The 14596-nt window shown below is 44.6% G+C and overlaps 1 protein-coding gene across 5 annotated transcripts in view; it reads right to left on the reverse strand.

Moving 5' to 3' along the window:
• Nucleotides 1-14082, reverse strand: part of PPCDC (phosphopantothenoylcysteine decarboxylase) — a 55047-nt gene extending 40965 nt beyond the window's left edge. The window contains exons 1-2 of one of the 5 annotated variants that reach the window (XM_056572610.1): nucleotides 13932-14082; nucleotides 7564-7714 (exon numbers count right to left, since the gene is read on the reverse strand). In XM_056572610.1, coding sequence (XP_056428585.1) covers nucleotides 7564-7704 — 141 coding nt within the window. In that variant the 5' untranslated portion in view covers nucleotides 7705-7714; nucleotides 13932-14082. Of the gene's footprint in view, nucleotides 1-7563; nucleotides 7715-10227; nucleotides 10314-13854 lie in introns of those variants that run through there. The other 4 variants (XM_056572609.1, XM_056572608.1, XM_056572607.1 and 1 more) reach the window with 4 other exon arrangements.
• Between the last annotated feature and the right edge of the window lie 514 nt (nucleotides 14083-14596).

Raw genomic sequence — 14596 nt, forward strand, 5'->3', positions numbered from 1 at the left:
TTCTGCTTCTTAAAGGGGTTCTCCACCATAAGGTGATTTTAGTATGTATCTGTCAGACAGTAATGGACATGCTTAGGAAGGATCTGTGCTTGTCTTGGGGCTAAATGGCTATGTTGTGAGATTACCATAACACTGTTGCTAGATTTTTGTGAACTGGTATTTCCCTTTTGAGTTTTCTTCTTTAACTACAAATCCCAGAATTCCATTTTCCTCCCTCCCACACATCAGCCACCCCACCCATTGAAACATAAATGAACTGCATCCATTCAAAAGACCTGTGCTTTCAATCAGGGTGCCCACAGCTGTTGCATTAGTTGCAGATTGATCTCTCCCACCAAGCGATCCCTCCACCCAATGAAGCAGACAGCCTCCCTGTCATCAGCTGACTAGTGAGTCAGGTCTCGGCCGCATTGCAACCTGGGAAAAATCTGAGACAACAGTCATTTTGTATGCTGTTAAAAATAATTATTGGGGTGAAAATCACAGAAGAATTGTGAGAAAACAATCACACACACCGGTACAGACACTATATTATGAACTACACTAACTTTACAGCCCCTGTAGCATAGTCAAATAAATTAAAAATCCTGGAATACCCCTTTAAGTGTCATCAGGATACATGGAGCCTTTAGTGGAAGCCATTTTCAGCTCTTTTCATTGTTCGATTGGGTTCAAGGCTAGGCCACTTAAGGACATTCACAGAGTTGTCCCTAAGCCGCTTGGCTTAGTGTGGTCTTGGCTGTGTGTTTAGGGTCTTTGTCTTGTTGGAAGATGAACCTTCAGCCTCAGCCCAGTTTGAGCACTCCGGACCAAGTTTAAGAATATCTCTCTGCTTTGCTCCATTCAGCTTTATGTAAACCCTGACTAGTCTCCCTGCCTCAGCAGCTATATAACACTCCCACAGCATGATGCTTCTACCACCATGCTTTACTGTAAGGATGGTAATAGGCAGGTGATGAGAGGGGCCTGGTTTCCTTCAGACATGATGCTTAATATTTTCATTCTTGGTTTCATCAGACCAGAGAATCTTGTTTTGCCCTGACGTCCTGGTACTTAAGAACACAGGGCGTACCTGTACGCCCGTGGTAATTCTGGTCCCGCCACTCGCCAAGAGGGGACCGTACCGGGATGCCTGCTGAAATCATTCAGCATGCACCCCGTGCATACCCCTGGGGGGTCCTGAGACCCCACCCTCCCCCATGTAATTTCAGATCAGCGATTTGCAGTGATTCCGGGTCAATTGGGTCCCCGGTGACCTGGAAAAAAAAAAGGGGGGGGGAGAAAAGGTGCCGTCTGACAGCACCTATCACCCTTTAGCAGTAGGATTGTCCTGATTCGAATCAGGACTCCTGCTGTGGAGGTGTCCCTAATGGCACCTACTCCACCCCTATTCCGGAGAGCAAGAGCAGGAGCCCCCGCTGTGAACCCCCGCCCGTGTGAATGTACCCTAAAAACAATACACTACATAAAATAAAAAAGTAAAACACTACATATACACATACCCCTACATAGTTACACGCCCCCCCCCCCAATAAAAATGAAAAACATCTTGTACGGCACGGTTTCCAAAACGGAGCCTCCAGCTGTTGCAAAATAACTCCCAGGATTGCTGGACAGCCATTCACTGTCCAGGCATGCTGGGAGTTTTGCAACAGCTGGAAGAACCCTGTTTGGGAAACACTGCAGTAGGGTAATTTTGGTATCGGAGGCAAGTGCAATTCTTGCATCTGGGTCCGTCCCTATGCAAATCCCTAATTTAGGCCTCAAACGCGCAAGGTGCTCTCTCACTTCGGAGCCCTGTCTTATTTCAAGGTAACAGTTGAGTGCCACATTTCCGTACTCAAGAGAAATTGCCTAACATATTTTGGGGGGCTTTTTCCCCTTTTACCCCTTATGAAAAGGTATAGTTGGGGTCTACTCCAGTATGTTATTGTAAAAAAAATATTTTTTTTTTACACTAACATGCTGGTGTTGCCCCATACTTTTCATTTTCACAAGAGGTAAAGGGAAAAAAAAGAACCCCAAAATTTGTAACGCAATTTCCCCTGAGCACAGAAATACCCCATATGTGGACATAAAATGCTCTGAGGGTGCACAACAAGGCTCAGGAGTGAGAGTGCCATGTACATTTGAGGTGATTTGCATAGTGGTGGCTGAACGTTACAGCGGTTCTTATATAAACGCCAAAAAAAAACATTTTGGAAACTACACCCCTCACGGAACGTAACAAGGGGTATAGTGAGCCTTAACACCCCACAGTTGTTCGAAGAATTTTTATTAAAGTTGGATGTGAAAACTAAAAGTTTGTATTTTTTCACTAAAATGCTGGTGTTATCCAAAACATTTCATTTTCACAAGGGGTAATAGGAAAAAAGCCCCCCAAAATTTGTAACCCCATTTCTTTTGAGTATGTAAATACCCCATATGTGGATGTAAAGTGCTCTGCTGGCGCAATACAGGGCTCAGAAGAGAATGAGCGCCATTGGGATTTTGGAGAGAGAATTTGGCTGGAATTGAAGGCCATGTGCATTTACAAAGCCCCCATGGTGACCCCCTATGTGTGACCCCATTTTGGAAACTACACCCCTCATGTAATGTAATAAGGGGTGCAGTGAGCATTTACACCCCACTGGTGTGTGACAGATTTTTTGAACAGGGATCCATGAAAATGAAAAATTAAATTTTTCATTTGCACAGCCCACTGTTCCAAAGGTCTATCACATGCCAGTGGGGTGTAAATGCTCACTGCACCCCTTTTTACATACCGTGAGGGGTGTAGTTTCCAAAATTGGGTCACATGTGGGGGGGGGGGGTCCATTGTTCTGCTAGCATGGGGGCTTTGTAAACGCACATGGCCCCTGACTTCCATTCCAAACAAATTCTCTCTCCAAAAGCCCAATGGTGCTCCTTCTCTTCTGAGCATTGTAGTTCCCCGCAGAGCACTTTATATCCACATATGAGGTATTTCCATACTCAGAAGAAATGGGGTTAATAATTTTGGGAGGCTTTTTCTCCTATTACCCCTAGTGAAAATGAAAAACTTGGGGTAACACCAGCATTTTAGTGAAAAAAAAAGTCGTCAAACACCTGTGGGGTGTTAAGGCTCACTGTACACCTTGTTACGTGCCATGAGGGGTGTGTGGGGTTGTTTTTCCGTTATGGCACCATAGGGGCTTCCTAAATGCGACATGCCCCCCAAAAACCATTTCAGGAAAATTCACTCTCCAAAATCCCATTGTCGCTCCTTCCCTTCTGAGCTCTCTAGTGCACCCACAGAGCACTTTATGTTCACATGAGGTATATTTCCTTATTCGAGAGAAATTGGGTTACACATTTTGTTTTTTGTTTTCTTCTTTTACCTCTAGTAAAAATCCAAAAACTGGGTCTACAAAAAAAAAAAATTGAGATTTTGAATTTTCTCCTTCACTTTGCTGCTATTCCTGTGAAACACCTAAAGGGTTAAACTTTCTGAATGTCATTTTGTAGACTTCGAGGGGTACAGTTTCTATAATGGGGTAATTTATGGGGTATTTCTAACATGAAAGCTCCTCAAATCCACTTCAAAACTGAACTGGTCCCTGAAAATTTCAATTTTGACATTTTTGTGAAAAATAGGAAATTTGCTGCTGAACTTTAAAGCCCTCTGATGTCTTCCAAAAGTAAAAATATATCAACTTTATGATGCAATCATACAGTAGACATATTGAATATGTGAATCAATATGTAATTTATTTGGTATGTCTATTTTCCTTACAAGCAGAGAGCTTTAAAGTTAGAAAAATGCAAAACTTTCAAATTTTTCATGAAATTTTAGAATTTTACACCAAGCAATGATGCAAGTATCAGCGAAAATATACCACTATGTTAAAGTAGAATATGTCATGAAAAAACAATCTCGGAATCAAATTCATAAGTACAAGCATTCCAGAGTTATTAATGCTTAAAGTGACAGTGGTCAGAATTGCAAAAAATGTTCTGGTCCTTAAAGGGGTAGTCCAGTGGTGAAAAACTTATCCCCTATCCTAAGGATAGGGGATAAGTTTGAGATCGCAGGGGGTCCAACCGCTGGGGCCCCCTGCGATATCTCTGTACGGGGGCCAGGCTCTCCGGCCAGATAGCGGGTGTCGACCCCCGCACGAAGCGGCGGCTGACACGCCCCCTCAATACATCGCTATGGCAGAGCCTGAGATTGCCGAAGGCAGCACTCCGGCTCTGCCATAGAGTTGTATTGAGGGGGCGTGTCGGCCGCCGCTTTGTGCGGGGGTCGACACGCCCCCTTCGCGCAGGCTGTCGGGGCCCCGAACAGGAGATCGCGGGGGCCCCAGCGGTCGGACCCCCCCCCCCCCACGATCTGCAACTTATAGGATAGGGGATAAGTTGTTCACCACTTGTTCACTACTGGACTACTCCTTTAAGGTCAAAATGGGCTCGGTCCCCAAGGGGTTAGAGTGACAGTGGTCAGATGTGCAAAAAAACGCTCTGGTCATTAAGGTGAAAATGGGCTTGGTCCTTAAGTGGTTAAGAGAAATGGGAGACCTCCAGAACTAAATTTCAAGTGTCATAGCAAAGGGTCTAAATACATATGTTGAAGCTAAATTTTATTTTTTACTTTTTAATAATAAAAAATAAAAAAAGACTTTTCTGTTTTCATTTTGGAGGTATTGACTGAACAATGATGGGGGAAAGTTGTATTGTTTTATTTTAGCACAAGGCTGCAACATAGAAAAATGTGAAGAAAGCGAAAGGGTCTGAAAACTTTCTAAATGCATTGTGTATGACAGATATGCCAACAATGTCTGATATAGGAATAGTCCATTAACTTATTGGGGAAGGTAAAATTCACAGCAAATCCTGTATGAAATCTGAGTGGATTTTTGTGCAGGTTTGCGGTTAATTCTTTATGCAAGTAATTGGTCTAGTCAGGATTTAATATAAATTAATATAAAAAATATCTTGAATTACCCTCCATTGAAGTCTAATACAATGGGTATCTTCAGAACCCCCGTGTGTTTCCCTTTAAATGTCAAGTGAAAGTTTGCAACAGCAGTACATACAAACTTATCAATGTATATATGTGCAAAATATAACGAAACAAAAAAAAAAGTGAATAATATGCATTAATGGAAGATTTAAATAGTGTGTACATATGTTTACTTATAATAAAAAGAAATCCAAGCAGAAAGTGAGAACACTTCCCCAGGGTTACTTCTCAACAGCAGGGACTAAGAAAAACAACACCTGCCTAGAAATCCACGCGCCATACTGGACCATGTTGCCTAATCTTGTCTGGTCTGATGCTTATAGTCAGTTTGACCTATTTGTTGAGCTGCTTCAGCGAAAGGATTTTTTCCTTGATAAGCCATTCCATTAAAGGGGTACTCCGTCCCTAGCATCTTATCCCCTATCCAAAGGCAGATCGCCGGGATCCCGCTGCTGGGGACCCTCGGGATCCCTGCAGCGGCACCCCGCTGTCATTACTGCACAGAGCAAACTCGCTCTGTGCATACTGACGGGTAATACAGGGGCTGGAGTATCGTTATGTCACGGCTCCTCCCCCTCGTGACGTCTCGGCCCGCCCCCTCAATACAAGTCTATGGGAAGGGGCGTGATGGCCAGTATGCCCCATCATATAGACTTGCATTAAGGGGGTGGGCTGTGATGTCACAAGGGGGCGGAGCCGTGACGTCACGATGCTCCGGCCCCTGTATCGCCGGTCATTACGTACAGGGCGAGCGTGCTCTGTGAAGTATTGATAGCGGGGTGCCGCAGCGGAGATCCCCTGAAGCGGGACCCCGGAGATCTGACATCTTATCCCCTATCCTTTGTATAGGGGATAAGATGTCTAGGGGCGGAGTACCCCTTTAAGTACTACAAATATGAAAGGATAGGTGCTAAATGTATGATTGCTGGGGGTCAACCACTCAGACCCCCAATCATCTTAAAGTGGAGCACCAAGCCACCCATCAAAATGGAAAGGCAGTCACACACACACACACACACACACACACACACACACACACACACACACACACACTACTGCTCTCTTCTCTTATGTGGGACTAATGTAGATAGCTAAATACGACACTTAGTTGACTCCGTCAGTCTCTAGATCTGTTTCCTATCCAGTGTGCCTCCAGCTGTTGCAAAACTACAACACCCAGCATGCCTGGACAGCCAACGGCTGTCCAGGCATGCTGGGAGTTGTAGTTTTGCAACAGCTGGAGGCACACTGGTTGGGAAACCCTGCTCTAGATAGTGAATGGTACAGTGTGTAAATGCAGATGGTTACGCAGGACACTCATTCTCATGATCAGTCATAAATAAATCACCTATACTGTGGATAGCATATGAAAATTATTTATTTCTCTACAGCTAACAAAATACAGTGATTTATATACAGGTGAAACTCGAAAAATTAGAATATCGTGCAAAAGTAGATTTCTTTCAGTAATACAACTTAACATATATTTTTGATTTGGGGAGCCATGTCATCTGCTGGTGTTGGTCCACTGTGCTTCATTAAAGGGTACTCCGGTGGAAAACATTTTTATTTATTTATTTATTTTTTTTAAATCAACTGGTGTCAGAAAGTTAAACAGATTTGTAAATGACTTCTATTAAAAAAATATTTACCCTTCCAGTACTTTTTAGCAGCTGTATGCTACAGAGGAAATTCTTATTTTTTTTATTTCTTTTTTGTCTTGTCCACAGTGCTCTCTACTGACACCTCTGTCCGTATCAGGAACTGTCCAGAGCAGGAGAAAATCCCCATTGCCAACCTTTGCTGCTCTGGACAGTTCCTGACACGGACAGAGGTGTCAGTAGAGAGCACTGTGGACCAGACAAAAAAGAAATTCAAAAAGATAAGAATTTCCTCTGTAGCATACAGCTGCTAAAAAGTACTGGAAGGTTAAAGATTTTTTAATAGAAGTAATTTACAAATCTGTTTAACTTTCTGGCACCAGTTGATTTAAAAAAAAAAAATATATGTTTTCCACCGGAGTATCTCTGTAAGTCCAGGGTCAATGCATCCGTCTACCAGGACATTTTGGAGCACTTCATGTCTCCTTCCGCAGACAAGTTACATTACGGAAATAAATGAACTTTTGCATGATATTCTAATTTATCGAGTTTCACCTGTTTGGTGTAATGTTTTTTTTCAATAAGCAAACAATAAAAGGTATAATGTTTGTGGAGGCAGTTCTTTATAAAATAACCGTTTGAGCTCAACGTCAGTGTACATTCAACAAGAACACATTAAAGGGGTACTCCGGTGCCTAGACATCTTATCCCCTCCCGTAGGCTTGCATTGAGGGGCGGAGCGTGACATCACACGGGGGCAGGGGCGTGACGCCACATGCCGCCCGCCCTGTAGTCGCCGGTAATCAGTCCCGGAGCGAACACGCTCCGGGGACTGATTACATATGGGGTGCCGCGTGCAAGATCACGGGGGTCCCCAGCGGCGGGACTCCCGCGATCAGGCATCTTATCTCCTATCCTTTGCATAGGGGATAAGATGTCTAAGCACCGGAGTACCCCTTTAATAATATATGTTGTACCTACCCCAGGTATCTCTAGAAGGCCAGACACTAGAAGGGGCAGCTTCAGAGCCGCTACACTGCCTGTGACAGCAACAAGTACATGAATGGTGCAGGGTGAGGATGAAGTCACAGAGTCCGGAGATTCTGCACCAGAATCATCCATTGCTTAAGACCTGCAAAACATTTTAAACCAATGACAAGATGTCTCTGAACAATAATAATTACATTCACTATTTGCTTATGAATAAGTGCACTACATCATCCAAAGTCATAATAAGATGCAATGAATAACTGCACCATAATACATGTGACAACGGTTATAACAGAGTATTTAGAGAGAACTTTTCCCTGAAGCTGGTCATACACATAAGATAATGGTCAGCTGGAATGGCTCATTTTTGGGCAACCATTGTCTGGAAATTATATGCGACTGCCAAAAATAGGATTGGCCATGCTCAATTTTTTTCCTGCAGTAGTCGATAAAACAGAAATAAAAAAAAACAGTGTATGCCATGGTCTGCTGCATTTGGCTGATCATTTGCTTCTCTGTTGTTTTTTTTCCCTATAACGCAGTAATTTGGCAGATAACGCAGTATCTGACAGGATACTGGTCCATACAAATGATTTCATAGGACTTTAAAGGGGTACTCCGCTGCAAACATCTTATCCCCTACCCCCACGATTTCCATGCCGGCAGCAGCGGCACCAGGAATGCCGAAGCTTGCAGCTTCAGCGTTCAGGCACGGAGCGGAGTTTGCTCTGTGCGTCGAATGATGGGGTGCCGCACCGGAGATCACATGGGTCCCCAGCGGCGGGACCCCCGTGATCTAACATCTTATCCTCTATCCTTTAGATAGGGGATAAGATGTTTGCGGTGGAGTAGCCTTTTAAAGAGGACCTCTGGTCAATCTGCAAAATAAAATAAGTTAGTGTATGCTTTTAGGGCTGCAACAATTAATTGATATCAATAAAAACCCATAATGGAAATCGTAGTTGATGATTTCCATTATCAATTCATAGGTTGTTGGGGGTGTGGCCTCGGTCTTCAGGGGGAGTGGCCTTCTAACAAAGTGTTCCTACTATTGTTTCTACTTTTAGCCCCTCAGTCTGACCCTAAATGTACCCCTCGGTCTCCCCTTACCCTAAAGTGCCTCTGGGTGCCTATATGATGATGCTGTGACCTACAAAATCTGCGGCCTACCTCCAGCACCGAGACCGCCTAGAGTGCAGTCCAGAAGCCGGCGCCACCTCCCTGACCTCGGCGCCTCCGGTGACAAGAAGCCTACAGTCCTGACATCGCTGGAGCCCCCCTGTCTGGCCAGAAGCTCTGTTCTCCACCCTCCATGCAGTGACAAATCTTCCTGGTGCAGGGAGGAGAGCCATCACTAAGGTCTGTGAACTGCTCCTTTTCCTGCAGTGAGGCTCATAGGTTAACCCTTCAGGTGCTGTCCCTCTCTTTTCTCCTGTTAACCCTTCAGTTCCTGTCCCTTCATTCTTACCCTCTGTTAACCTTTTAGGTGCTGTTCCCTTTCTTTTATTCCCCTTGTAACTCTGCCCTGGTCCCCTAATCCTGCTTTTTTTTTCATTATCTGATTAATCAAACCAATAATCGATCGGCCAACTAATCGATTTTACAAATATTGTTAGTTAAAGCCCTGCATGCTTTAGACAATCCATCAGGGCAGAGACAGTAAAATGATACAGGCTGTGTTCGGTGCGGTTACTGTAAAAGTGTGTGAAAATATTTAATGTCCAATGGTACGTATTCAGCGCTGGCCGCGCTCTCACTAGATCATGCAGTCTGAGGCTATGTTCACACGGTGGAATGTCTGTACAAAAAAATTCTGTGCAGACATTTCACAGACAGCGGAGCAGTGAAAGAATGGACTCCGCTGTCTGTGGCTGGGTAGATATATAAGTATATCTTCTGAGACAACAGGGGGCGGCTGCCAGTTGTGATCATTGTATGCGAGTGAGACCACTCCTGCATGTGATGACCAATAGATGCAGGATGTTGCAGCAACATATATACTGGGAAGCAGATCAGACATGACCTTTTCTGCTCCCTCTTATCTGCTGTGTTTATGGCCTGCTTCAGAAGGCATTCAAATAATGTTCTGACTACACGCTGCAGGTTGGGATACAGTCAGAAAAGGCATTATTAAACTAAACATAATTTATTTGCGGCTATGTCTGGTCTTCAAACCTAGTGACTCAGTTCAAGACACATCCGCTTTTTTTTTTTTTAGCAGACTCATGACTCAGACTAATGACTGGCTAAATTCTTCCAAAAACAGCATCACCCTGTCCTCAGATTGTGTGTGAGATAACAACTTGGCTTCATTCACCTCCATGGAGGTAAGGCAGTAAGGCAGGGAATGGCAGCTGGTAATCGCGCTGTCGAAGAAGGATAAATCCAACGCATTTTCATACATTTATTGAAACTATGTGTACATGCAACGCGTTTCAAAACGCGTTTCGTGTACACAGTTTCAATAAATTTATGAAAATACATTGGATTTATCCTTCTTCAACAGCAAGATTACCGGCTTCCATTTCCTGCCTTACTGCCTACCTCCATTGTCTTCACGCTGATGAGTCGGCATGGGAAGCCGCTGTTTTTCTGAGTGTTCGGCCTCTTGAGTACAGCCTCACCAGGTGAGCAAACTTCCAATTAATTTCTCACCTAGGCGATATCCCTGATTCCACACAGGGAGCGCTCCATGTCTGTCTTGTTTTGTCCTTCACCTCTATGGAACTGAACTGCAATACCACACACAACCTGAGGACAGATGTGATGCTGTTTTTTATTTTTTAAATAAATAAACTCTGTCCTTCTAATGACGAACAACCCCCTTAAGAACATTTAGGTTAGGTTTAAAATACTTAATTTCAATTTGGAATTCCGTTTAGGAATTACAGTCGGAAGTTCCGCTGCAGCACAATCCCATTGCTAGCAATGGGATTCCACTGCACACGGCATGCTACGGAATTTCAGGGGCGGATATTCTGCTGCTGAAATTATGTCACTAACAGGATAAGCTGGCGCATTCTTTTGGTGAAATTCTTGCCAAAGACACTGCCGTCTATTCAATTGGCACGCACTGAGCGTATTTGGAATCTCCAGATGGAATTTTTCTGACCAGAGCTTCGTCCATGTGAATCTAGCCTTAGAAATATACACTGCTCAAAAAGACTAAAGGGAACACTAAGATAATACATCCTAGATCTGAATACATGAACTAATCGTATGAAATACATTCCTCTTGTGTACATTCGAATGTGCTGACAACAAAATCACTCAAAAATCATCAATATAAATCAAATTTATCAACCCATGGAGGTCTGGATATGGAGTCATACTCAAAATCAAAGTGGAAAACCACACTACAGGCTGATCCAACTTTGTTGTAATGTCCTTAAAACAAGTCAAAATGAGGCTCAGTAGTGTGTGTGGCCTTCACGTGCCCGTATGACCTCCCTACAACGCCTGGGCATGCTCCTGATGAGGTGGCGGATGGTCTCCCGAGGGATGTCCTCCCAGACCTGGACTAAAGCATCCGCCAACTCCTGGACAATCTGTGGTACAACCCACGTGGCGTTGGTGGATAGAGCGAGACATGATGTTCCAGATGTGCACAATCGGATTCAGGTCTGGTGAACGGGCAGGCCAGTCCATAGCATCAATGCCTTCCTCCTGCAGGAATTGCTGACACGCTCCAGCCACATGAGGTCTAGCATTGTCTTGCATTAGGAGGAACCCAGGGCCAACCGCACCAGCATATGGTCTTACCTAATGGCAGTCAGGCTACTTCTGGCAAGCACATGGAGGGCTGTGCGGCCCCCCAAAGAAATGCCACCCCCCACCATTACTGACTCACCGCCAAACTAGTCATGCTGGAGGATGTTGCAGGCAGCAGAACGTTCTCCATGGTGTCTCTAGACTCTGTTACGTCTGTCACATGTGCTCAGTGTGAACCTGCTTTCATCTGTGAAGAGCACAGGGTGCCAATGGCCAATTTGCCAATCTTGGTGTTCTCTGGCAAATGCCAAACATCCTGCACGGTGTTGAACTGTAAGCACAACCCCCACCTGTGGACGTCGAGCCCTCATACCACCCTCATGGAGTCTGTTTCTGAGTGTTTGATTGGACACATGCACATTTGTGGCCTGCTGGAGGTAATTTTGCAGGGCCCTGGTAGTGCTCCTCATTGCACAAAGGTGGAGGTAGCAGTCCTGCTGCTGGGTTGTTGCCCTGCTACATCCTCCTCCACGTCTCCTGATGTACTGGCCTGTCTCCTGGTAGCGCCTCCATGCTCTGGACACTATGCTGACAGACACAGCAAACCTTCTTGCCACAGCTCGAATGCATGTGCCATCCTGGATGAGCTGCACTACCCGACACACTTGTGTGGGTTGTAGACTCCATCTCATGCTACCACTAGAGCGAAAGCACCGCCAGCATTCAAAAGTGACCAAAACATCAGCCAGGAAGCATAGGGACTGAGAAGTGGTCTGTGGTCCCCACCTGCAGAACCACTCCTTTATTGGGGGTGTCTTGCTTATTGCCTATAATTTCCACCTGTTGTCTGTTCCATTTGCACAACAGCATGTGAAATTGATTGTCAATCAGTGTTGCTTCCTGAGTGGACAGTGTGATTTCACAGAAGTGTCATTGACTTGGAGTTTCATTGTGTTGTTTAAGTGTTCCCTTTATTTTTTTGAGCAGTGTACTTTACAGCAGGAATCATGGACATAGACAGGACCTGTCCAGTTCAGATTGAAGAAGCTACTGGGCATTCTCTGTGACCTTCTCACAGGTCATTCTACAGGGAGGGGTAGGCTGATCTCTGCTGTGAATGGTGGTGGATCCAATATTCTCTCTCTCTACTGGTGTCACCTTTCATTGTACTCTTTGGGGGAGATTTATCAAAACTTGTGCAAAGGAAAAGTTGCCCAGTTGCCCATAGCAACCAATCAGATCGCTTCTTTCATTTTGCAGAGGCCTTGTTAAAAATGAAAGAAGCCAGCTGATTGGTTGCTATAGGAGCAACGTTTCCTCTGGACAGGTTTTGATAAATCTCCCCCTTTGTCTGCTCTCTAGAAGAAAGGAATTCCTAGGAAATGATCTGTACAGAACAGCAACTCTCTGCTTAGTTTTTGGGTACGTTCACACTGCGTAATTCCCACGGAATTCCATAAGCTGAATTATGCGCAGAGTAAATGGATCTTCCGCACGACCCATTCTCACTGAGCAATTTCAGCGGCGGACAATTCCGCCGCTGAAATTGTTCCGCGCAAAGGAGGAGCGTTTTCATTCTTTGCGCGGAAGTCCACAAGCTCTGCATAGCCGCCAATGGTGACAGCGCAGGGACGCACGGACAGTTCTGAATCTCCGCTCGCTGAATTGCGCGAGCAGAGATTCAGCGAGATTTGCTCAATGTGAACGCACCCTTTGGCCTAGTGGTCAGAATGGGAACTGCAAGATTTTCTGATGACACATTCCCTTTAAGGTTCTATTCACACGTACAGTATTCTATGCAGATTTGATGCGCAGGATTTTCTGCTGCAGATTTCAATGTAAACTGAACACAGCTTGAAATCCTGTGCATCAATTCTGCACAGAATACTGTATGTGTGAATAGACCCTTAAAGGGGACATTCACCCGTACGTAATCCGCTGCAGAAAATCCACAAGCAGATTATGCTGCTGCCCACTGACTTAAGTCCTTATGTAGCAAATCCGCTTGGGGATTTTCTGCTGAAAACAATTCCGCCTTCAGAATTCTGCAGTGGACAATCGGTAAAATGAATTGTAAATTTTTATTATCGGTGAACTCTTAATTACTCAATCTTTGTTTCTCTATCAAAACAAAGCAATAAAAAAGGGGGGGGGGAAAGCACCCATAGTGTGAACGCATCCTAAACTGTCTCTATAAGGTACTACTATTAGGGCAAGCCCTGGCCCTCTCCCACATTCCAGTGCAGGAAACCTGCAACTTCCCAGCTGTTGCAAAACTACAACTCCCATCATGCCCTGACAGCCGAAGGCTGTCAGGGCATGATGGGAGTTGTAGTTTTGCAACAGCTAGGGAGCTACAGATTGGGAAACCCTGATAAGTGACCCTGGTGACAGCTTCCAACCTACTGCAGTGTATGACGTATCCCACTCAGTATGAAATAAAGGAACATGCAGGTATATATAACAGAACCCCGCATAAACGGCCCAAAGCTAGAACAAGCGTAACACATTGAGTAATACTAAATGCCATAAGACACGGTCCATTCAGACTAAAGCACTAAGATTCTAAACCACTAAGCTACGAGCGAGATTCCGAACCAATCAGTACGCTACCAGTCCCAGCGTGCCGTGCGCCGTCCCCTCGTCACCTGACAACTTCCGGGCTTCAAGACGAAACAAACTACAAGTCCCGAAGTCCTTCACTCTCAGGCCAAGTCACAGTTTCCGGCCTGCGGGGATAGGTTTGTGCAGGGCAGGCAGCGCGTCACGTGACGGAGTCTGAACCTGAATGTCTGCACTTATGTGTAATGTGGCTCACGGCTGTAGCAGCGTCGCTTCAGTTACCAGGTTGTCAATAGCCTGCAGTGATTGGCTCTTTAGAAATGTATCCATGTTTAATTTGCACCATGCCGTCATTTGCAGTGGCTTGAATCAAAACCTGTGTGGAAGAGGGGGGGGAGGGGAGGGGAGGGGGGGCAGTTGCCCATAACAACCAATTAGTTCACTTTCATTTTTATAAGGTCTCTGAAAATGAAAGAAACAATCTGGTTGCCATGGGCAAATGCGCCACTATTTTTCTTTTCTTTGATAAATCTTCCAAATATACTCGCAAAATGTTTTTAAATTATTTTTTTGAGCCCTAATTTTATGTTTTAAAAATGGCTTTTTTTTTTTCAAATAAAAAAAAAAGCTAAATTAAATGCAATTCTATAGCATCTGCACTGTTGTGAGGGCTATGTAAGCAGACAATTTTCGCTGCTTTTATTGGCCGTATTTTTAGAGCAAAAGCTATGAGCCAAAGAAAAGCTATTTT

The sequence above is a fragment of the Hyla sarda genome, chromosome 4 (genome assembly GCF_029499605.1).
Source record: "Hyla sarda isolate aHylSar1 chromosome 4, aHylSar1.hap1, whole genome shotgun sequence".
NCBI lineage: Eukaryota > Metazoa > Chordata > Amphibia > Anura > Hylidae > Hyla > Hyla sarda.